Below are 24302 nucleotides of genomic sequence, written 5' to 3'. Positions count from 1 at the left end.
GAGAGAGAGGGGGGGCTTCTCTCCACTGACCCCTGACAAACTGGCCGTGTGCAGTGAACACGCACTGACCGAGCAGTGACCGCACGGACATGTCACTGTCACAACGCATCAACACAATCTGTGGCGGAAAAAAAGACTCGCTTTTTTTTTTTACTTAACCCATTAAGAACTGAGGCCGCGTCTAAAATCCAAACAATTTTCAAAAAAAAAAATCCAAAAAAATAATTTTCAATAAATTTCAATAGCAGATCTACAAGCTCGTAGCGCGGCACCGAGTGCCGCGCTATGAGCTTGTAGATCTGCTATTTTTGAATAGCCAAAGAAATCTAAAGTGACACAGATGCGCCCCAGGTCGTAAAAGTATCAATAGTGCTATTTAGAAATGCTCCGTTTACAAGTAAAAGTAAAAGTACAAAATTGACTTGAGTAAAAGTACAAAAGTATAGGTATCAAAATGTGCATACAGTACCAAAAGTACAAAGTACTCATTATGCAGAAGGTCCCCATTGTCACAAGTTTTCAAATGTATAAAATCCATGCAAATCTTTTAAAAATAGCAGATCTACAAGCTCACAATAAGTCGCACATCGCATTGTTTTCAAATAATTACAGGGGAGCAAAAGTACAATATTTTCCTCTGAGATGTAGTGGAGTAGAAGTAAGAGTACTGACAAGTGGAAATACTCCAGAAAAGTAAAAAAAAATACCTCAAATGTTTTTCTTAATGACAGTACTTGAGTAAATGTACTTAGTTACTTTACAGTTTACACCACTGAGCACAATACGGCTGACTGGTACCAAACAGCGTCTATACCTTCAACGTTTTTCAGCCCAAGGACCCCCTAGCTGAGAGAGAGATGAAGCAGGGACCCCCTCACTACATATTGTGTAACATTGTGTCGCAGATTAAACCTTTCTATAGATTTCATAAATAGTTGGATTCATGCTAATGTGTATTTTCAGAACCCTTGATCTTTAGTCAACTTGACCATTGGCTCTTTTTTCCCCCTCTACCCCAACTTGTAGATCTGCTATTCCCCACCCGTGTTCCCCATCACACAAAACATTTGGCGGACCCCCTGTAAGTAACTCTGAGGACCCCCTTGGACCCCTTAATTGGTATAAAGACGCAAGAAAAGGGGGTACATGTATTGGCTACTCTACACCAGTGGTTCTCAAAACTTTTTCATGTCAAGCACCACCCAAAATGATATGTATTTGGCCGCGGACCCCCATCTGAAAACATGTTGTGCCAGGGACCCCCAAAAGCAAAGATTTGTGTTAATAATGTTCAAGATTTTTGAAAAATAGTAGATCTACAAGCGCCGCGCTATGAGCTTGTAGATCAACTATTTTCGGCAAATGTTTGCCCCAGAATAGGGACGCTAGGGCAGTGGTTCTCAAAGTGGGGTCCGGGGACGCCCAGGGGTCCTTGGGGGGGGGGGGTTCCAGGGGGTCCCCAGCAAAAGTAGTTAACATAGCATCATAATCATTTGAACCACTTTCACCTTTTATACGTTGGCTATTCAAAAATAGCAGATCTACAAGCTCATAGCGCGGCGCTTGTAGATCTACTATTTTTCAAAAATCTTGAACATTATTAACACAAATCCTTGCTTCTGGGGGTCCCTGGCACAACATGTTTTCAGATGGGGGTCCGCGGCGGAATATTTATGAATTTGGGGGTCCTTGACGTGAAAAAAAGTTTGAGAACCACTGCGCTATAGGATTCATGAGGTAAAAATATGATTATGCGATTAAAATAAAAAAGTTTAGACTTGGCTTCTCTGTGCTTTAATTAGTCGTTGAGACTGGACATGAAATGTGTTTATTTTTGGTGCAGTGGTCCTTAGCCCATTAAGACCGAGAACGCACCTGTGTAACCACTAACCATTATTGTATACTTAAGCTATTCAAAAATAGCAGATCTACAAGCTCATAGCGCGGCACAGAGTGCCGCGCTATGAGCTTGTAGATCTGCTTTTTTTTTTTTTGCAACACTTTGAATATATATAGATTAAAAAAAAAATAATAACTCAAATCTTTGCTTCTGGGGGTCACTGGAACAACATATTTTGAGATGGGGGTCCGCGGCCAAAAACATATGGTTGACATGAAAAAGTTTGAGAACCACTGATATAGCAATTTTTTCAAAAAACAGTTAGGATTTAGAAAACATTTGTAGAATCCCCAGAAGCAAAGATTTGAGTTAAAAAATGTTCGCTTTAAAAAATATACATATTCAAAGATTTCCATGCATTTTCATGATTTTTCAAAAAAAATAGCCAAAGAAATCTGAAAATGACACACAGAGGCGTTCCCGGTCTAAACGGTTTAGAGGGGACAGCGCGTTACAAATCAATATTGGCGGATGTCTGAACGACAAGACTGCACCATGGTGAAAAAAGGGCAGCGGCCGCAAAGAGCAACACGACGGCAAATAGCTCTTCACACCAGATAATAAGACCAGAGCCGACGACATCATATCGACTCGTGGCGTGCGTATGCGAGAGCGTGCGTGTGTGTGTGTGTGTGTGTGTGTGTGTGTGGTGTGCATTCATGCATGTGTTTGAGAGCACAAGGACACGTGGCTTAGTGGCGAGTGAAAGTGAGAGATTGCCAGAGTGTGGACTGTTAATGCAATTTAACGTGTGCATGTGCGAGCGCACAAGTGCGTGTGTGCGCGCGTGTGTGTACACGTGCAAGACTGACACATGTCTTCCTCAAGGGCTCCCCTGACAAAGGCAATTATTTCCAGCACAACTGTTCAATCTAATTCTGTTGAAGCGAGCAAACAACCCCTCTCTCTCTCTCTCTCTCTCTCTCACTCTGGGTCTGGTCCCAAAGTTAAATCAGCCCAGTGGGCCGAGTGTGTGTTTGGATCCATTTTACCCAAGGGAACACGCTTCAGAGTTTTGTGCCACTCGCAAAGTAACGAGATGTTCTGATGAGTCACCGTGCCGGAAGAGCAAAAAGGAGGGGGTGTGTGTGTGTGTGTGTGTGTGTCCGATAATATCAAGGGCCCAGCGTCCGCCTTTGAAATCGAGTCTATATAGGAAGTGGCAGTTCATATGAATGGCCTGTGCTGAACTTTAGACTTGATTTTATTACCTTAACAAACATTGTCATAAATACTATATGATTCCAGTCGCTAGTTTGAAGTCTTCTTTCAATCACCATGATATGCGTTTTTTGGTAAATTATGGTCCCATTTATTTAAAAATTGATGATAAAGTATGGTATGCTGTAGGAGGGGCGTGGCTACCTTGTTGATGTTTTGATTGACAAGCTACACAACCAATAGCATTCATTCCCCACCCCCGCTCCGGTCCCAACCAATAGCATTACTCGAGATTCCCGAGATCCCCGTGCGTGTAATGAGGCGATCTCCGTGAGGACAGGGATCACGGAAAATATTCCAGGATTTTTCCAAGGTAGAGTAAAATCGCTCGTTTCCGCTGGCGAGGGGACAATAGACGATGTTTTAACTCTGGCAGTCAATGAGTTACAATCCTAATTGAGGCCCCAACACCTACAGGACAGTGTGAAATCAGCCCACTGAATGGAATCTGTTGAAGGATTTGCAGGTTTAACCCATTAAGACCTGAAGCCGATTCTACATGTCTCCTAAATCCCCAAATCCCATCTGAAAAACCTATGTTTCTATATCAGTGGTGCTCAATCTTTTTCATGTCAACGACCCCCAAAATGATATGTATTTGGCCGCGGACCCCCATCAAAATATTTTATTCCAGGGACCCCCAGAAGCAAAGATTTGAGTTAAAAATGTTCGCTTTAGAAATATATATATTCAAAGATTTGCACACATTTTCACGAATTTTCAAAAATAGCAGATCTACAAGCTCATAGCGCGGCACTCGGTGCCGCGCTATGAGCTTGTAAATCTGCTATTTTTGAATAGCCCAAAGTGTAAAAATAATGCTTTTTAGCTCAAATCTAAAATGACACAGTTCCAGGTCTTAATGGGTTAAGTACAGTACATTGAATGAACTCAGTTAATTCGTTTATCCTTCCTTCCTTGAGAGGAAGTCTTATCGGCTTTGACAGAAATCAAGTTTGTTATCCATTAATCCTGTGGCTGGTGTTTTGTTTTGGTGGGTTTTTTTTCCTTCCCACAGAAACATGCTGACTGACATCTCTATGCCTCTGGCTTGTAGTTCAAGCCAACCTTTTGCCTTAGGAGGGGAAAAAAAGTGTCAGTCTACACATATTGACTGTTGTTCTAAAACTTCAATAAAACATCCAAAAGCTCAGATAGAGGTCAAGACCGCGATCTAGTCTCTCCATTTCTCCCTCAGGGTTTTAAAGCATTAAGACCGGGAAAGAATCTGTCAGCGTCTAGTGTACTTGTCGACGGCCTTATATCCATCTGCATTAGTAATAAGCAATATGACAACGTGATTAATACAAAATATATTATGTTTGTTTATAAACAGAGTGTGATTCGGTTTTCAATTCAATATCGAACAGGTTTAACATGTTTCATATCGACAGAGGCTTAGCGGTGCACTTCTTGCCTTTCCTGGCTTTGCCCAGTGGTGGAAAAAGTACTCAAATTCTTTACTTAAGTAAAGGTATCAATACTGCAACATAGAAATACTCTGTTACAAGTAAAAGTCCGGAATGATACATTTACTTGAGTAAAAGTAGAAAGGTATTGGCATTGGTACTTAAAGTATCAAAAGTGAAAGTATTAAAATGTTCGAAAATAACCGATCTACAAGCTCACAACGCGTCTCATTGTAGATCGGCAATTTTCGAATAGCCTACGTATATAATAAGGCTTAAGTCAGTGGTATTCAACTAGATTAGGCAGTGGGCCACAATTGTAAAATGACTTGAAGTCGAGGGCCACAAGACCGTGTTGGTGATAATGTATGGCCGTTTGTTTTGTGCTGTAGGACACCAATGGTCATATTATGTCCATTATGGTAAGTTATTAGGGCCTGCTTCATACTGCATTTATGCCTTTTGATGTTTGATAGTATCATTTCTGTTCTAGTTCTTTATAATGCACAGGCTTTGATTTGGATATTGAGAAAATAGGAAGTAGTATTTCGGTGTGTTCTCTGCACGGTCCTTGGCATGGAAGCAGAAGAGTGGTGGAGGTAGGCTGGCACGGTGAAAGTGCTTACATGTTTATATGAAGGAAATGTTTATACCATTTGTTGAGAGTGTCAGAGTGACCCATACAAATGGGTCAGCCCATGCAGGATGCTATTGATGACGAATTAAACATACTGTGTAAAAGTGGATGAAGTGGATGAAGATGTACTGTAGCAGATGGAAGATGGACAAAATCCCCTCAAAAGCTAATGCTGCTGATGCAGAAGGAGAAATCTTTCTTTCGTGTAATGGATAACAGCCACAAAAGAAATAGCTACAAATGGATGGCATATGATGGATGAAATGCACTCAAAACTCACCTGTTGGGCTCTTTTATGTACAGTAAGTTCTAAGAATTCTAGTACATGATGTGCTACTGATGTGTGCTGTGCTACTAATGCAGCTTTTGTCAAGTTACATTATTCTGAAAGTAGTGAGAAGTAGACAACATTTCTAGCTGTTTTGTTCTTTGTACCATGAAAAGTCTACTTTTGATGCTTGTACTTTTACTTTTGATACTTAAATACATCTTAACACCAGATACTTTTCTTAGGTATGTATGATGTGAGCTACTTAACCATTAACAAGCTTCAGTTAACGGTTTAATGAAAAACATTCAAAATGGTCATTCTGTACAACCAACCATCATTTTTACATTGGACTATAGAATGTTTTCCAGGGGCCACAAGAAAGCTCCACTGGGGCCGGATTTGGCCCGCGGGCCACCAGTTGAATATCACTGGCTTAAGTGGTTAATGTATGTATCATAATATCATAATGTATATCTGCAAAGTAACTAGTAACTAAAGTTTTTAAAAAAGTGTAGTGGAGTAAAAGCACAATATTTGCCTCTGAGATACAGTGGAGTAGAAGTAGAAGTAAAAGTAGAGAAAATGGTAAATACTTGAGTAAAGTACACATTCCTCAAAATTGTACTTAAGTACAGTACTTGAGTTAGTGTACTTAGTTACTTTAAACCACTGGCTTTGCCCTACGTTGACTCCCAGAGTGTCAGTTTGCTTGCCACTAGTTCCAGGGTGCCTGACGCAGTGCCCTGCAGGCCTCATAACCTCAATATTCATAAATAATGTTGTCCCGATTCGAAGATTGTTATTGTCATCGCACATACCAAAACATAAAGGATAATGCCAGAGGCAGGGGGTTGGTTGAAAAGAGGGTTGATATGTATGAGGAATAAATGAGAGGCGTTGATTAAAACATTGTGTGAGGACAGCGACGTGCTGATGTCTGTAACTTCATAATCTAATTAATCCATTAAGAACGGGAACGCATCTGTATCATTTTATGATTTCTTTGGCTATTCAAAAAATTGCAGATATACAAGCTCATAGCGCGGCACTTGGTGCCGCGCTATGAGCTTGTATATCTGCAATTATTTAGAAAAAGTTGTGGAAAATGTGTGCAAATCTTTGAATATATATATATATATGTTTTAATGCGAAACATTTAAAGTCCGATTTGTGCTTCTGAGGGTCCCTGGAGCAACAAGATTTACACAAATGTTCAAGATTTTTCAAAAATAGCAGATCTACAAGCTCACTCGGTGCCGCACTATAAGCTTGTAGATCTGCTATTTTTGAAAAATCATGAAACTTTGTGCAAATTGTTGAATATATATTTTTAAAGCGAACATTTGTAACTGTCAAATGTCTCAACAAATAAATGCCTTAATTTTTGTGAAAAACAATTGTTGCTATATCAGTGGTGCTCCAACTTTTTCTTGTCAAGGACCCCCCAAAATTATGTTTTTGGCCGCCGACCCCCATCAAAATATGTTGTTCCAGGGACCCCCCAGATGCAAAGATTTTAGTTTAAAATATTGTTTAAAAAATATATATATATATTCAAAGATTTGCACAAATGTTCAAGATTTTTCAAAAATAACAGATCTACAAGCTCATGAGCTTGTAGATCTGCCGAAAGAAATCATAAAATGACACAGATGCGTTCCCGGGTTGAATGGTTTAAAGGGGCATCAGTGTCTTCTGCAGGCTCCCTGGCACTTCAATTCACCTCTTTCTCACCGCTCTGACAAGCCCAGAGGACGGCCTGCATATTTAATTTAAGCTCCCTTGCATATTTAAATAATTCTGGTCATAGTTATGTGTGTCTGCAGAGAGGGCAAAGAGGAGCAGGAATAATGATTAAACATCACCAAAACAAAGCAAAACGAGCAAAGAAGATGTTCAGGGTGATTATTCCGTCGAGTATTTTAATTAATATTATTATCATTTTGACTAATCAAATAATCGAGAAGGGCATCCTCAATATGATATAAAACATTTTTTTTATATATCGACTAAATCAATTAGTCTGATTAAGCATTTAAGTTGTATTTTACACTTCATAGTATATACTTGATAAATACAGAAAATAGGTGATCTACAAGCTCACAACTCAGTACGATTTAAATGGCTTATGTAATTAAGTGTTGCACCGGTAGTAGATATAGTACCGTAGGTCATGTTTTTACATTGGATTTTACCGTGTAGAATTACATTTTAGTTTTCTTTTTTTCTTATTACATTTTTGTATTCTCATCAGATCGCCAACGGGTAGACGACTTTATTGAATCCCTAGACCTTTATTTATTTTTGTATTTTTGAGTGAAACTGGCTCGGTTCAAAAGATAAACATTGTGAAAATAGCCAAACTACACATGCTCACAGCTTGTAGATCGGCTATTTCCACATTGTTTGCCTCTTTCTTACGTAAATATTTGACCATGTGGCCAATTTGGTATCAAAAAGGTCTTAACACATCGGGTGCCGTTCACGGTCTGAACCCTGTTTTCAGTCTTTTTGTTTTTTTCGTTTTTCTCCACACGGGCGGGGCTAGAGCAGCTCTGGGAGTACCCATTGTGATCTTGAGAAGTAAGGGCCAGATAGTTCATCAGAAACAAAAACATGGCTTCCATCCGCTTCCTGTCTATTTCCTTCTTTAAAACGCCTATATCTCCGAATCTGTTTCCGGTGTGGAAAACCGGTCATGCGCGATCCGTCCCCGTTGCGAGTGAAATGTTATCGATCCAGGATGTAGCCAGGGTCATCGCGCAACATGAATGGATGCTTTTTTTTAACGTGGATTTGCTCGTCGCGGAGTCTAAAGCTTTAAATAGCAAAGTGCAGTCAATGGGGAGAATGCTGGCACCCCACGGTAAGTTGTTATGACAAAATGCTGGCACCCGATGTGTTAAAAGGTCATTAAATTGTAACTTTATAAATGTGCAGATACCCTTTTATTCATTCATTCAAGTAAGTCCCGGATTGTGGCTTTAAGCGCTTTTATGCTAAAAGGGTTGATGCTGCATGGAAATCAGTTCTTTCAGAAGGCAAGTCATCATCTATCGTCTCTGTCGGGTGGAAACCCCATATGTCCAAAACTGTTACTTTTCAGGATTCAAATAAAAAAATATCAAAAGCAGCAGATCTACAAGCTCAAACCGCGGCGCGAAGCGACGCGGTTTGAGCTTGTAGATCTGCTGCTTTTTGATGCTTTTGTGTGAAGCTAGTATGATGAGCTAGGGGTGTTAACTCTTTACCTGCCATTGACGAGATTTCTCGTTTTTCTCCGCATGGCTCAGCCAGCCGTCGACGAGATTGACGAGATTTTTGAAAAAATTAAAAAATTAAAAAAATAAAATAAAATAAAAAATCATTTTTTTTCTTTTTTTTTTTTTTTTTATCACAAAGGAAGCAGGAGATAACGCGATGCGAAGATTTTCTGCTCCATTCACTTCAATGTTAAAAAATAAACTGAGACAAAATTCACAGTTTACCTATTTTTGCAATGTTATTCTCTGGCAGGGAAGGGGGGTAGATGTGTAAATACTCTGGCAGTTAAAGAGTTAATTTACGAAGAACGCACCAAAAAGTTGAACCGTGGAGATAAGAGGTTTCTGCCCCCCCCCCCGATAGCGACGCCCGCCGGCGTCCACCTTCCCCGGGAAGAAGATGCTCATTAAAAAAAGTGTGATCTGCACTCCGGTCACGAACCGGTGGCCGGACAACAGACGTTGGCGAGCCATCACCCCGGCGAAGGTTCACCGCAGAATGTGCAAATGCAGCTTCTAATTAACCCATTAAGACCGGGGGCGAAAATCTGTGTCATTTTTTGATTTGTTTGGCTATTAACAAAAAATAGCAGATCTACAAGCTCATAGCGCGGCACCGCTATGTCAAGGACCCCCAAAATGATGACCCCCCCCCCATCTCAAAATACTTTGTTCCAAGGACCCCCACCCCCCAAACCCCAGAAGCAAACATTTGAGTTAAAAATGTTCGCTTTAAAAAAATATATGTATACATTCAAAGATTTGCACATTTTCACGATTTTTTCAAAAACAAATATTTTGAATAAGCCAAAGAAATCTTTAAAAAAATGTCACGGACGCGTTCCCGGTCTTAATGGATTAACCGACTCTCACAACCGCCTCAAACCCCCGACGGCCGGAGGGCCGGCAAGGTGAAAGAAAGAGCTGGATGGAAGCTGATAGCGCTATAGTGACAAGCTGTGCCAAATATAGGTCAATTAGCAAGCGGTCCCCCAATGGGCTGTCACAGTTGCCGGACGCGTTACAAGGTCTTTGACAACAGTGATTTGGTTTGAACTATTGTCCCCAATTACCTGAGAGTGTTTTTTATCGTTATATAGAGATGATTCTCTGAATTCATGTACAGAAGAATGAGAACAGTTGTTTTAACCCATTGAGACGTGGAACGCATCTGTGTCACTTTTTCATTTGAGCTAAAAAGCATTATCTTACACTTTGGCTATTCAAAAATAGCAGATCTACAAGCTCGTAGCGCGGCACTCGTTGTAGATCTGCTATTTTTGAAAAATCGTGAAAATGTGTGCAAATCCTTGAATATATATTGTTTTAAAGCGAACATTTTAAACTCAAATCTTTGCTTCTGGGGGGTCCCTGGTACAAAATATTTTGAGATGGGGGTCCGCGGCCAAATACATTTGATAATTTTGGGGGTCCTTGACATGAAAAAGTTTGAGCACCACTGATATAGAAAAATGTTTTTTAGAACACTCTTGGGATTTAGAAGACATTCGTAGAATCGGCCTGAGGTCTTAATGGGTTAAAATGTTTTTGGTTTGAACAGCCACAGTCAGTGTAAAGTTGTAAAACTGACATGTTTTTCTGTCGTTTCTTTTCTTTTTCCTTTTTTTCTTACATACACATCACAAAGTGTGATGCCGGCAATGGTGTTAAATACTGTCTTTTCTTAAGGTATGTTTTACTTTACTGGAGTGTTTCCAATTTTCAATACTTCATACTTCTACTCCACTACTTCATCTCACAGGCAAATATTGTACTTTTACTCCACTACAATTATTTGACAACTTTAGTTACTTTGTCGATTTGGATTAATATTACAAAACACACATCAAGCACTTCATCCCCATCTACTTACGGATATTTGAAAATAGTAGATCTACAGGCTCACATCGCAACGAGTTGTGAGCTTGTAGATCGGCTATTTTCAAACGATTTTGTATACATTTTACAACCAAACCTCTTTGGTTGTAGGGTGCGAGTCGGTTTTTTTTCGGCTAGTTCTCCCTTCAGAATAGGGATGCTAGGGTTCAAGTGGTTAATTTTTGGCGGCTGCCCTGTAGTAACTCTGAGGACCCCCTAGGTCAGTGGTTCTCAAACTTTTTCATGTCAAGGACCCCCAAATTGACACGTATTAGCCCGCGGACCCCCATTTTAAAATATATGCCTCAGGGACCCCCATAAGAGAAGATTTTTACGGCTCTAGCAGTGATTTTCAACCATTTTTAATTTCATGGACCCCCAGTTTGACATGCATTAGGCTACGGACCCCCATTTAATGGCATTTATATCTCTGGGACCCCTATTCATATTGAAAAATCTATGTTAATTTAACTCTGAGAGTGTACAAATTTGTACACTCTCAGAGTTACAGACCCATAAGGGTCCATTTGGTTCCTGTCCATCATTTAGCTGGGGACCCCCTGGAACTCCCTCAAGTACCCCTGGGGGTCCCCGGACCCCACTTTGAGAACCAACGCCCTAGGTGTCCCGGACCCCCCTGTTGAAGACCACTGCTGTACGCTAAATATCTTCACCAAAAAATACCTCACAACATGTCGCGTTGTGAGCTTGTAGATCGGCAAATGTTGGCCCGAAGGTTCACCCCAGAACACGGTTACTAGGGTTCAGTGCGGTTCAGTGCGGCCAATCAATTCACATAAAGCACCCACTCCACAGAAATCCACTTAACAACAACAGACCAAGTCATTTATATAAAGTAGTGTTAGAACTCCCCCCATTCAACACCACCAATACCGCTGATTATTTCCTCCGGTGTTTTATAGTTTAAATCGATAGCTGGCCCGCACAGGGAAATGGCTGCAGCGCTGCCAAAAAACGGGGATTACAACTACACCGTTCTTTTAACCCATTCAACACGGGAACGCATATCGTGTCATTTTAGATTTGAGCTATAACGATTGTTTTATACTTTGGCTATTCAAAACTAGCAGATCTACAAGCTCAAGGAATGAGCTTGTACTGTATATCTGACATTTTTTTGAAAAATGTTGAAATTTGTGTGAATATTTGAATATATATGTTTTAAAGGGAACATTTGTAACTCAAATCTTTGCTTCATGGGGGTCCCTGGAACTAAATATTTTGAGATGGGGGTCCGTGGCCAAATACATATCATTTTGTACATTTGTAGAATCCCCCAGAAGCAAAGATTTGAGTTACAAATGTTCACTTTAAAAAAAAAATATATATATATATATATATTCAAAGATTTGCAGAAATGTTTACGATTTTTCAAAAATAGCAGATCTACAAGCTCATAGCGCGGCACTCGGTGCCGCGCTATGAGCTTGTAGATCTGCTATTTTTGAATAGCTTTAAAAGTACAAAATAATGGCTACAGCTAAAATCTAAAAATGACACAGATGCGTCCCCCGGTCTGCATGAGTTAAGAAAGAGTTCATGCTCATTTTTGCTGCCTTTGCCCGTACAAGAGAAACCTCCATGTTTCTGTCAACCCCTGTTGTTTGTCTCCTGGCGTGTCAGAAGGAAAAGGTCATCGAGGGTTTCGTCTTCCTCTCCAGGTGAGCGGAGAGGAGAGGGAAAAAACAAAAACAAAAATACACAAACTCGCACAAACCCGTTCGATCTCTTCCATGTGTCAAATATGTACGATTTGCAGTGGTGTAAAGTAACTAAGCACATTTACTCAAGTAATGCCAAGCTTATTTATGGAATTTTGGTTCTGAGTGCCACAGTCAAAATGAATTGAAAAAAAAGTGCTCAGGAGCCGGGATACAGCCTTTTTAAGTAAGAAGTTAAACGAAGAGTGAATGGAGCAGCAAATCTTCAAATCATCATATCTTGGGTTCTGAACATGTTTTTCACGTCTTTGACGTCCTGTGGCGCACGGGGCGTCAGGCCACGTGACGTCTTTGACGTCATGTGGCACTGGATGAGTTAAAGGTTTCATGACGTTCAGTTTTACCACACATTAAAAGTCTTTGTCATGGTCCTTCAAACGTGCATAAAAAGTTTTTACAAAAAAATTCCACTCCAGTGATCCATGTTAGGTGTTTTTTCTCTCACATTTCTAAAGCCTTTTCAACTGTAATGAAAAAATAAATCTTTGCCTGCGGGGGTCGCTGTTGAGGGATTTTGCCTGTCAATCAGTGAAAATGAATGTCATAGAACCTTTAAGTACAATTTCGAGGAATAAGACAAAAGCTAAAAAATATCCATGAATTCAAGTCTCCATGGGGTGACCAATCGATAGATTTTGTCACCCCAGTAGACCTTTTTCGGGGTACATTATGGGGGGGGGAATACAGTTTTTCAGCTTTACCCAGCTGAGTGCTGCCCACGGAGGAGTGTGGAGGGGGAGCAATTAACCCTTTAAGCGCGGCACTCGGTGCCGCGCTATGAGCTTGTATATCTGCTATTTTTGAATAGCCTAAAGTGCAAAATAATGCTTTTTAGCTCAAATCAAAAAATGAGACAGTTCCAGGTCTCAATGGGTTAAGGGTTAAGGTTTCCACCTGACGATATGAGGGCACATATACATGACCAAACACGCGCGCACACGCACATGCACACGCACATGCACACGCACATGCACACGCACACACCTGACTACTATATCAACACCCACCCACGCTATAGTCCCACTAATCAGAGAGCTCAGTGTATCAAACAGTGAGGAAGCTTCTGTCTGCGACGCCTCTGCAGTGGCGCCGTGCAGACAGAACGTACACACACAGACACCTTAGCAACAGTTGGCACGGCAGCAATGCTTCATCCTCTGAATGGAGGAGGAGGAAGAGGAGGAGCCACGCAAACAAGAGAGAGAGAGTGGGGGGGGGGGGGGGGGGGGAGAGAGGGAGAGAGATATGCTATGTTCTCGGTTTACCTGTGATACTATAGTTTACTGAGGTTCTTGTCTCTCTGCATTTGTGTTTACCTTGCTTATTGTAAGTCGCTCTGCATACGAGCGTCTGATAAATGCCTACATTGCAAATTGCAGAGAGAGAGAGAGAGAGAGAGAGAGAGAGAGAGAGAGAGAGAGAGAGAGAGAGAGAGAGAGAGAGAGAGAGAGAGAGAGAGAGATACAGAGAGCGAGAGAGAGAGCGAGAGCGAGAGAGACAGACAGAGAGACAGAGAGTTAGACAGCTTTTGACGTGGGATACGGTCATACGATGAAGTACAACCAGTGGTGGAAAAAGTACTCAAATTCTTTACTTAAGTAAAAGTACCAATACTGCAATATAGAAATACTCTGTTACAAGTAAAAGTCCAAAATGAAAAATGTACTTGAGTAAAAGTACAAAGGTATTGGCATCAAAATGTACTTAAAGTACCAAAAGTAAAAGTACTAAGTATTTGAAAATAGCAGATCTACAAGCTCACAACGCGTCGCGATGCGACGCGTTGTGAGCTTGTAGATAGGCTATTTTCAAATAGCCTAGGTATAAAATAGGGTTAAAGTGTTTAATGTATGTTTCATAATATCATAATTTACATATTACAATGCAATAAGTTTTCAAATAATTGTAGTGGAGTAAAAGTACAATCTTTGCCTCTGAGATGTAGTGGAGTAGAAGTAAAGGTATTGGAAATTGGAAATACTCAAGTAATGTACAAATACCTCAAAATTGTACTTAAGTACAGTACTTAAGTAAATGTACTTAGTTACTTTCCACCACTGAGTACAACGCAGGATAAAGAGAGAGGTGGGTGAAAGAGAGTGCTGAGTAAAGAGCCCAAGAGAGCGAGAGGGGGAGAGAGAGACAGAGAGAGGATATTCATTCTGAAGGTCAAAGTCAATGCCATTGGCTGTGTGCTTGATTCAGTGACTATAACACTAAGCTGCACGCATGTCCTCCTGTTCTGTTCTGTTCCTCGCTCCGTTTCTTCTGGTTCTGCTGAAGAGCACAACGTGACTGAAGAGCGCGAGACACAGACATCACCACGTTGACCGCGTACGTACAGACACACACACACACACGTGGCTGCAAGACAACGTGCAACACTGAGGCCGCAACCATCCATTATTTTCTACGTGATTCGTCTATCGATGACTTTTTTTGATTAACCCATTGAGACCTGAAGCCGATTCTACATGTGTCCTAAATCTCAACAGTATTCTGAAAAACGTATGTTTCTATATCAGTGGTGCTCAATCTTTTTCATGTCAAGGACCCCCAAAATTATATGTATTTGGCCGCGGACCCCCATCAAAATATTTTGTTCCAGGGACCCCCCAGAAGCAAAGATTTTAGTTACAAATGTTCGCTTTAAAAATTTTGCAGATAAAGATTTGCACACATTTTCACGATTTTTCTAAAATAGCAGATCTACAAGCTCGTAGCGCGGCACTCGGTGCCGCGCTATGAGCTTGTATATCTGCTATTTTTGAATAGCCCAAAGTGTAAAATAATGCTTTTTAGCTCAAATCTAAAAATGACACAGTTCCAGGTCTTAATGGGTTAATTGAACGATGGAGAAGCGCGTTTCTTTATATAATACATTTATTACAGTATATAGTGTGTCTTTCGGGTGGAAACTTCATATGTCCAAAACCGTTACTTTTCAGGATTCAAATTCAAAAATGGCAAAAATCTACAAGGTCAAAACGGGCCGCAAAGCAACGCATTTTGAGCCTGTAGATCTTCAATGAAGATCGATCGATCGATCTCTATCCATCTGCTCAAACTTTTTCATGTCAAGGACCCCCAAAATTATATGTATTTGGCCGCCGACTCCCATATCAAAATATTTGGTTCCAGGGACCCCCCAGAAGCAAAGATTTGAGTTAAAAATGTTTGCTTTAACTGGTTGCAGCTAACTGCCCTACTATGGGACTTTTTATCAGTACTGTGAGACAATTGCATCTCTTAGAGCAGATGACCTACTCTTTGAGGCTCCAAAAGGAGTTGGGTGAAAAAAGATGGGGGAAATGGCTGGACTAGCGCGCCAGATCCCTGATGATGGCTGGTTGCATCCTCCCTATGGTATATTGTACTTTGTATTTGGTCTTAAATACGGTCAACATGTTTCAGTCTTATTACTAGAACCAAATGTCCCATGACCTCTTTTTTATTTGTTCTTGTTCTGTTTTTGTTTTTTGTCTGTATGTTTTATTTGTACTGCTATTTTGCTCTGTTGCTTTTCTGTACTATTTGATTTTATGTACTGTCTGATAAAACTTCTGAAAATAAAGAGTTTAAAAAAAAATATATATATATATATTCTAAGATTTGAAAAATAGCAGATCCACAAGCTCATAGCGCGGCACTCGGTGCCGCGCTATGAGCTTGTAGATCTGCTATTTTTGAATAGCCAAAAGTATAAAATAATGGTTAAAAGCACCGTCTGTCTGTCTGTCTGTCTGTCTGTCTGTCTGTCTGTCTGTCTGTCTGTCTGTCTGTCTGTCTGTCTGTCTGCATGCGTGGCCGTTTCTCTCTGACCATTGCCTGATGCACGGTAACTGTGGGATTACAAAGCCGACTGGGGACGTACAGAATAAACAAACGACATATTGTTGCATCGCTCCGGGGGACGCAGACACAAGGTTTCACAATGATGAGTCATGTTGTGTTCAGGACATCACACTCATCCTTGTCAACAACCCCCCCTCCCCCGATGAAGTCCCTGAACGTCAAACCGTGACTGACAACAGTGACAGACGGTGAACTCATTAAGACAAAGCGTCTCCCCCTAAAGGCCCATTTAGACGGCACCGCGTTCTGAGCGGATGCTGCTGATGCGCCCGTACATACGTTTCCCGACACACGATGTGTCATTCTTTCACATACTCGGCTGCGTACGGCAGCTCAGTCTGTCTATATCAGGGTTTCTCAAAGTGGGTGCCGTGTTTTTAATCGCTAGTTTAACTCATTTTCTGCCAATAACGCATACATGCGTTCTATAGAATCCATCACTTGCCTGCCAATAACGCAATTTATTTTTATTTTTTTTACTTTATTTTTTTTAATTTGACCCAAAGACCAAGGAGATATGATTTTTCGAAGATCTAGACTCCTATCCACTTCCTTGTTAACTTAAAACTTAAAAATTCTGTATCTCGGCTCCTGAGTACTTTTTTAATTTCATTGAAAAATCTCTGGCAGACAACTGCAAAAAATCTGAAATAACTCTGGCCCGTTAAGTGTTAAAGTCTTTTTTTTTCAATTATCATGCTATGACGTGTTTGTCAATTATGGTCCCATTCATTTTACAGAGAGAGACGCAGCTGATGTATACAGTACCTCTCCCTACAATGGTGTTGTACTGATTGTAATCGTGCTGTTTGTGTATGTCTTCTAAACATTCGGTAACGTTTATTCGGCGTTAAAATCATTTTGGCCGAAAACTGAAAATGTTTTTTTTTTTAACCATTTTCGGCTGAAATGTTTCGGTTGCCGAATATTCGGAGCATCCCAAGTGTAAATGGGCCTTTAAGCTGTTCACGCACTCGCGCACACGCACACGCACACACACGTGGGGGGGTTGGGGGTTGGGCTGCCACAGGTCAGCATAAAAGCTGCTCATCTCCTCGACCAATCAACAACAACGGGGGGAACGGAGAAAGAAAAAAAAGGAAAAAAAACGGGCATAGACAAACAAACAAACGCCAATTAAGGAACCTAAGAATGAAGTCAGGCAATCAGACTTCCTGTGGGTTCGTGTTGTCACCAGTCCTCTTGGTGACGGAGATAGCAGAGACCATCCATCACGTTCCAACGGCTTTGGTTCTCTGCTGATTAATTCACTGTAAACCAAGGTGGATTAACCCATTACGACCGGGAAAGCATCTCTGTGTCATTTTAGACTGTAGCTATGCTGTATCTACGAGTGTGTGTGTGTGTGTGTGTGTGTGTGTGTGTGTGTGTGTGTGTAGAATCTTTCAATATATTTTTAAAGCAATTTTTTTTAAATCATATCTTTGCCTGTGGGGGTCCCTGGAACCAAATATTTTCAGATAGTGGTCCGTGGACACACACATGTCATTTTGGGGGTCCTTGACATGAAAAGGTTTGAGCACCACTGATAATGACAACATACGTTTTTCAGAAAACTGTTAGGATTTAGAAGACATTTGTTTCGAGCCGGCCTCAGGTCTTAATGGGTTAAATGTGTGTTTGAGGAGGGCGACGTGAGGGAAATAAATCAAAGGAGCGACAAAACTAATTGTTGAGACCGAGAGCCAAAGCCCTTAACCACTTGAACCCCATGCGGCCTTATTCTGTGGGGGGGCCATCGTTTGACCAAAAATAGCTTAAATAACCCACTGAGACCTGAAGCCCATTCTACATGTCTCCTAAATCTCAACAGTTTTCTGAAAAACGTATGTTTCTATATCAGTGGTGCTCAATCCTTTTCATTAATAAGGACCCCCAAAATGATATGCATTTGGCCGCAGACCCCCATCAAAATATTTTGTTCCAGGGACCCCCAGAACCAAAGATTTGAGTTAAAAATGTTCGCTTTAAAGAATATATACATTCAAAGATTTGCACACATTTACACGATTTTTCAAAAATAGCAGATCTACAAGCTCATAGCGCGGCACTCGGTGCCGCGCTATGAGCTTGTATATCTGCTATTTTTGAATAGCCCAAAGTGTAAAATAATGCTTTTTAGCTCAAATCTAAAAATGACACAGTTCCAGGTCTTAATGGGTTAAAAAAAACGCGTTGCTAGGATGGGAGTGTCGAACGGGAGGAGGAGGACAGAAGCGCGACGTCCTCCCAGTGGGGGCTCCTTACTGGCAGGTGGGCCAGTAGGAGACAACAGCAGTGACAACACAGACATGTGTCCACATTGGGGAGAACAATGGGGTTTCAAATGTTTGGCTACTGAAAATGTTTCAAAAGAAAGAAAAAACATAGTAGAAAAAAGGGGGCTTATGGAAAAAGTACTCAGATACTTTTACTTAAGTAAAAGTAGCAATACCACGATATAAAAATACTCTGTTACAAGTAAAAGGCCTGTGTTCAAAATGTTACTTGAGTAAAAGTACAAAATATTAGCACCAAAATATACTAAAGTAAAAGTACTAAAATGTTTGAAAAAAGCAGATCTACAAGCTCACAACGTGTCCTATCTATAATCGCCTTGCAAATAGCCTATGTATAAAATAGAGCTAAAGCGGTTAAGGTATGTTTTTCATAATATCATAATTCATATCTGTAAAATAATCAGTAACTAAAGTTTTCACATAATTGCATTGGAGAAAAAAGTACAATATGTGCCTCTGAGACGTAGTGGAGTAGAAGTAAAAGTATTGAAAATTGGAAATGCTCCAGTGAATTAAAAAAGACCTAAACAAATTGTAAAATCAGTACATGTACTTAGTTACTTATCACCACTGCTAATACTAACTAAAGCAGGGGTCTTCAACGTTTTCAGGCCTAGGACCCCTTGGCTGAGAGCGAGATAAAGCAGGGACCCCTATTATATATTGTGTAAAATATGTATTTTTTCATAGATTTCATAGGCAGCTTCATAGACTTGTTTCACAGCACTAATCATGTTGGATTCATGATAATGTGTATTTCCAGACATTTAACCATGTACTTAAACAATACTTAGTAAACCTGACCTTTCACTCTGTACTTAGTCTGCTCTTTTTTCCCCCCTATACCAAACCACTTTGCCAAAAATAGCAGATCTACAAGCGCACAACGCCTCGCAGCGCGAGGCGTTGTGCGCTTGTAGATCTGCTATTTTTGGCTAAAGTTCTCCTCAGAATAGGGATGTTTGGGTGAAGTGGTTAATGTAAAAATCACATACAGATTTGGCGGACCCCCTGCAGTAACTATGAGGACCCCCTAGGGGTCCCGGACCCCCTGTTGAAGACCTCTGAACTAAAGTAAGTTATGATGAAGATGAGGCAGTGCTTGGGGTGACCTCTGACCTGCAGGACCATCTGGATCTTGGCGGACACGTCGGCCTGCTCGTACAGCTTGATGCCCTCCTCGTGGGCCCCGCCCCCGCTCTGCACCACCATGGCCTGCAGGTGGCGCAGCACCACGCTGTGAGCCCGCGCCACCGCACGGAACTTGTCAAACAGCAGCTCCAGCAGTTCCAGCAGCAGCCTGCAGAGGGAGCCATAGAGAGAGAGAGAGAGAGGCAGAGAGAGAGAGAGAGAGAGAGAGAGGAGAGAAGGAGAGGGACATGAGGAGATGAATGTATAAAAAACATCTTTTCATTTCTGCTGTCTATATTAATCTTTTATTTCGTTTTAGGGATGCAAGTATAGCGATTATTTTCTTGCCAATTATCCTATCAGCATGGAGGAAAAAAAACAAGAGGCCAACCGGGTGCTCACAGGAGATAAAAAATGTCTTAACTCTTTAAGACCGGGAACGCAGCATCTGTGTGTCATTTTTAGATTTCTTTGGCTATTCAAAAATAGCAGATATACAAGCTCATAGCGCGGCACCGAGTGCCGCGCTATGAGCTTGTAGATCTGCTATTTTTTTTTTATCATGAAAAGTTGTGCAAATATATATATTTTTTTTTTGCGGACATTTGTAACTCAAATCTTTTCTTCTGGGAGTTCCTGGAACTAAATATTTTACAAATGTTTGCTTAAAAAAAAATATATAATATATGATTTTGCCACGAATTTTCAAGATTTTTCAAAAATAGCAGATCTACAAGCTCATAGCGCGGCACTCGGTGCCGCGCTATGAGCTTGTAGATCTTCTATTTTTGAATAGACCAAAGAAATCTTAAAATGACACACAGATGCGTTCCCGGTCTTAACTCATTCACTGCCTGAATTATTTCTGGCCGCGTTTGCCCACTGCCAAGATTTTTCATTGAAAAAAAAGAGTACTCAGGAGCCGAGATACAGAATTTTTAAGTTTTAAGTTAACAAGGAAGTGGATGGGAGTTTGAGTCGTTCTAGGGAGGCATGGCTCATGGGACAGAAGTCGTTTTAGTCGTTCTAGGCAGGGAATGAGTTAATGGGTTAAAATGTATTGAAAGTGCTTCTAGGATCAGCGGGAAAGTGTTTTAACTCGACTTCTCCTATTCAGTAGACTGTCGAAAGTGATGGGGAGCGACACGCAGCAACGGTCGTCGGGATCGGGGTTGGCTTCTGTAAAGCGACTTTTGAGTACCTATAAAAGTGCTGCATGAATTGTATGTATGCATTATCATTATTATGATGTACTTGTTTGTACTCACACTCTGTAGAGAACAGTATACTGCACAGTATACAGTATATATAATGCAGCTAATATAACTGACCCTGGGCTAACATTTCAGAGCACTTTAAAAGATATCAGAAGCAACGTGTCCAATTTTCATTGACACGGCCCTGCTCAGCAAACACTCAGCCAACACCATTAACGCTTTCAATTCGGTTAGAATAGATTTATTTGGCTATTCAAAAATGGCAGATATATAAGCGTGCCGCGCCATGAGCATGTAGATCTGCATTTTTTTTTTATCGTGAACATTTTTGCAAATCTTTGAATATATATATTTTTAAAGCAAACAGTTTTAACTCAAATCTTTGCTTCTGGTGGGGGTCCCTGGAACAACGTGGGGGGCCGCGGCCAAATACATACGTATATATGTTTTCTAAATCCTGACAGTATGTTGCTATATCAGTGGTGCTCCAACCTTTTCATGTCAAGGACCCCCAAAATTATATCTATTTGGCCGCCGACCCCCATCTAAAAAAATATGTTGTTCCAGAGACCCCCAGAAGCAAAGATCTGATTAAAAAAAAATAGCTTTAACCCATTAACACCTGGAACTGTGTCATTTTTAGATTTGAGCTAAAAAAGCATTATTTTACACTTTGGGCTATTCAAAAATAGCCCAAGCTTGTAGATCTGCTATTTTTGAAAAATCGTGAAAATGTGTGCAAATAAAGCGAACATTTGTAACTCAAATCTTTGCTTCTGGGGGTCCCTGGAACTAAATATTTTGATGGGGGTCCACGGCCAAATACATATAATTTTGGGGGTCCTTGACATGAAAAAGATTGAGCACCACTGATATAGAAACATACGATTTTCAGAAAACTGTTGAGATTCAGGAGACGTAGACGTAGATGTAGAATCGGCTTCAGGTCTCAATGGGTTAAAACACAAATAGCAGATCTACGAGCCTATAAGTGCCGCGCAATGAGCTTGTGTATCTCTGCTATTTTGGAATAGCCCAAAGAAAATCTCAAAATGACACAGATGCGTTCCCGGACTTAATGGATTAACCAAGCCATCATCACAGAGAACTTGGCTAAAACAGATAACAGTGCGTCCCCCCCCCCCCCACTCCAACTCCACAGAACCTCCTCTCATCATTAGTGTTAAATGGCAGTGGGCCGAAGGAGGAAGCGGGCCGGCCGGCCGTAACTAAACTGACCTTCTGAGTCATCGGGGACGCGGGCGCCACATCCTAGCTATATAGGAACTGACCACTCTGGCGTTGGCATTATCGACGCTTAAAGCAGTGGTTCTCAACCTTTTTCATGTCAAGGACCCCCAAATTGACACTTATTAGCCCACGGACCCCCATTTGAAAAGATATGCCAGGGACCCCCATAAGAGAAGATTTTTACGGCTCTCTAGCAGTGATTCTCAACCATTTTAATTTCAAGGACCCCCAGTTTGACATGCATTAGGGCTACGGACCCCCATTTAATGGCATTTCTATCTCTGGGACCCCAATTTATATTGTAAAATCAATGTTAATGTAACTCTGAGAGTGTAACAAATGGAACCAAATGGACCCGTTAGGGTCCATTTGGTTCCATTTGTTACACTCTCAGAGTTACAGACCCATAAGGGTCCATTTGGTTCCTGTCCATCATTTAGCTGGGTACCCCCTGGAACCCCCTCAAGTACCCCTGGGGGTCCCCGGACCCCACTTTGAGAAGCAACGGCTTAAAGGCCTTCATATGGAACCCCTGGCACTTTCAGAGCCTAGGTTTTTGAACCACAACAAGGCAGAGGCTTTCTATATTAACCCAATAAGACCTGAGGCCGATTTTAAAAAAAAACACTTTAAAATATATATATATATTTTCAAAGATTTGCACAAATTTTCATGATTCTACAAAGATAGCAGATCTACAAGCTCGGAGCTTGTAGATCTGCTATTTTTGAATAGCCAAAGAAATCTTAAAATGACACAGATGCGTCCCCGGTCTTAGGTTAAAGTAATACTAGGTAACTTTTTAAAAAAAAACTAAAGTTAGATTTTATATCTTTTGTGAGTGTCAAATGTTTCACAACACCCATTCCATGAATTTCACCCCCGAAAGCCTTTTATAAACTTATTTTCTATTGAAAGTGGACAGGGGCGCCTTTCCCGCGAAAATGACATCATCCGGCCGGAAAACGGAAACGGAAAACACCCCCATATTTAGCGAGCAACGATTTCACTTAAAAATGTTCGCTTTGAAAAATGTATACATTCAAAGATTTGCACACATTTTCACGATGTTTTCAAAAAATAGTGGATCTACAAGCTCATATAGCATAGCACGAAATAAAGTGTCTAGCTGGTTATTATCGAAATTACCACTTTCCATTCACCCAGTTATAAAGTCACAGTGATGTGTGCCTCCTTACCTCTCCATTAACCCATTCATTCTGGGTTGCTATTGTTTTTAAATTGTGACACACACACACACACACACACACACACAGTATATATAGCTCAAATCTAAAATGACACGGACGATTTCCCGGATCGAATGAGTTAAAAAGGTAACAATGGATGTATTAACCCATTAAGACCAGGAACGCATCCGTGTCATTTTTAGATTTCTTTGGCTATTTAAAAACAAGCTCGTAGATCTGCTATTTTTGAAAAAATGTGAAAATGTGTGCAAATCATTGAATATATGTATTTTTTTTTTTAAAGCAAACATTTTACATCAAATCTTTGCTTCCCTGGAACAACATATTTTGCGATGGGGGTCCGCGGCCAAATACATATAATTTTGGGGGTCCTTGCCATGAAAAAGGTTTGAGAAACACTGATTATAGCAATTTAAAAAAAAAAAAACTGTTAGTATTTAGAAGACATTTGTAGAATCCCCCAGAAGCAAAGATAAATAAATAATAAAAATATATATATATTCAAAAAATTCCACACATTTTCAGAATTTTTCAAAAACAGCAGATCTACAAGCTCATAGCGCGGCACCGAGTGCCGCGCTATGAGCTTGTAGATCTATAGAGCTTATAGATCTATTTTTGAATAGCAAAAGAAATCTAAAAATGACAAACAGATGTGTTCCCGGTCTTAGTGGGTTAATTGGCTCTGACAATGAGAGTGAAGTGCACTTCATTTAAACTAGCGATGTTCAGATATAAGAGCACTTACAGTGCAATGTTCCTGTGGTTTGTTTGTCTAACATTGTTCCTGTACTCTCTTAACTTTACACACAAACACTATTTCATGAATTAGTATCTCTTCCCATGGTACTAATCCCCCCTCCCCCCCTCCAAACTAGGGGTCAGGACCCACAGGGGGGTCCCCAAATAATTTTTTTGGAGCGGTGGTCCCCAGATAATTAGCTTAATGTGCAACATTGTTGTCTCACTCAACGGTAAACAAACCAACATACAGTAAGTGTATACAGGGTATCTGC

General features: G+C 40.7%; 1 protein-coding gene across 1 annotated transcript in view; it reads right to left on the bottom strand.

The window, feature by feature from the left end:
- exoc4 (exocyst complex component 4) overlaps positions 1-24302 on the bottom strand; it is a 235221-nt gene that overhangs the window by 168475 nt on the left and 42444 nt on the right. Inside the window, exon 8 of the mRNA XM_084049609.1 lies at positions 19596-19776. Within this exon, the coding sequence (XP_083905735.1) occupies positions 19596-19776 (181 nt within the window). The remainder of the gene's footprint in view (positions 1-19595; positions 19777-24302) is intronic.

This window comes from Gymnoscopelus microlampas (assembly GCF_963454915.1).
Source record: "Gymnoscopelus microlampas genome assembly, chromosome: 23".
Lineage (NCBI taxonomy): Eukaryota > Metazoa > Chordata > Actinopteri > Myctophiformes > Myctophidae > Gymnoscopelus > Gymnoscopelus microlampas.
The sequence above is the reverse complement of the archived record's forward strand: the minus strand, read 5'-3'. Positions and strand labels throughout refer to the sequence as shown.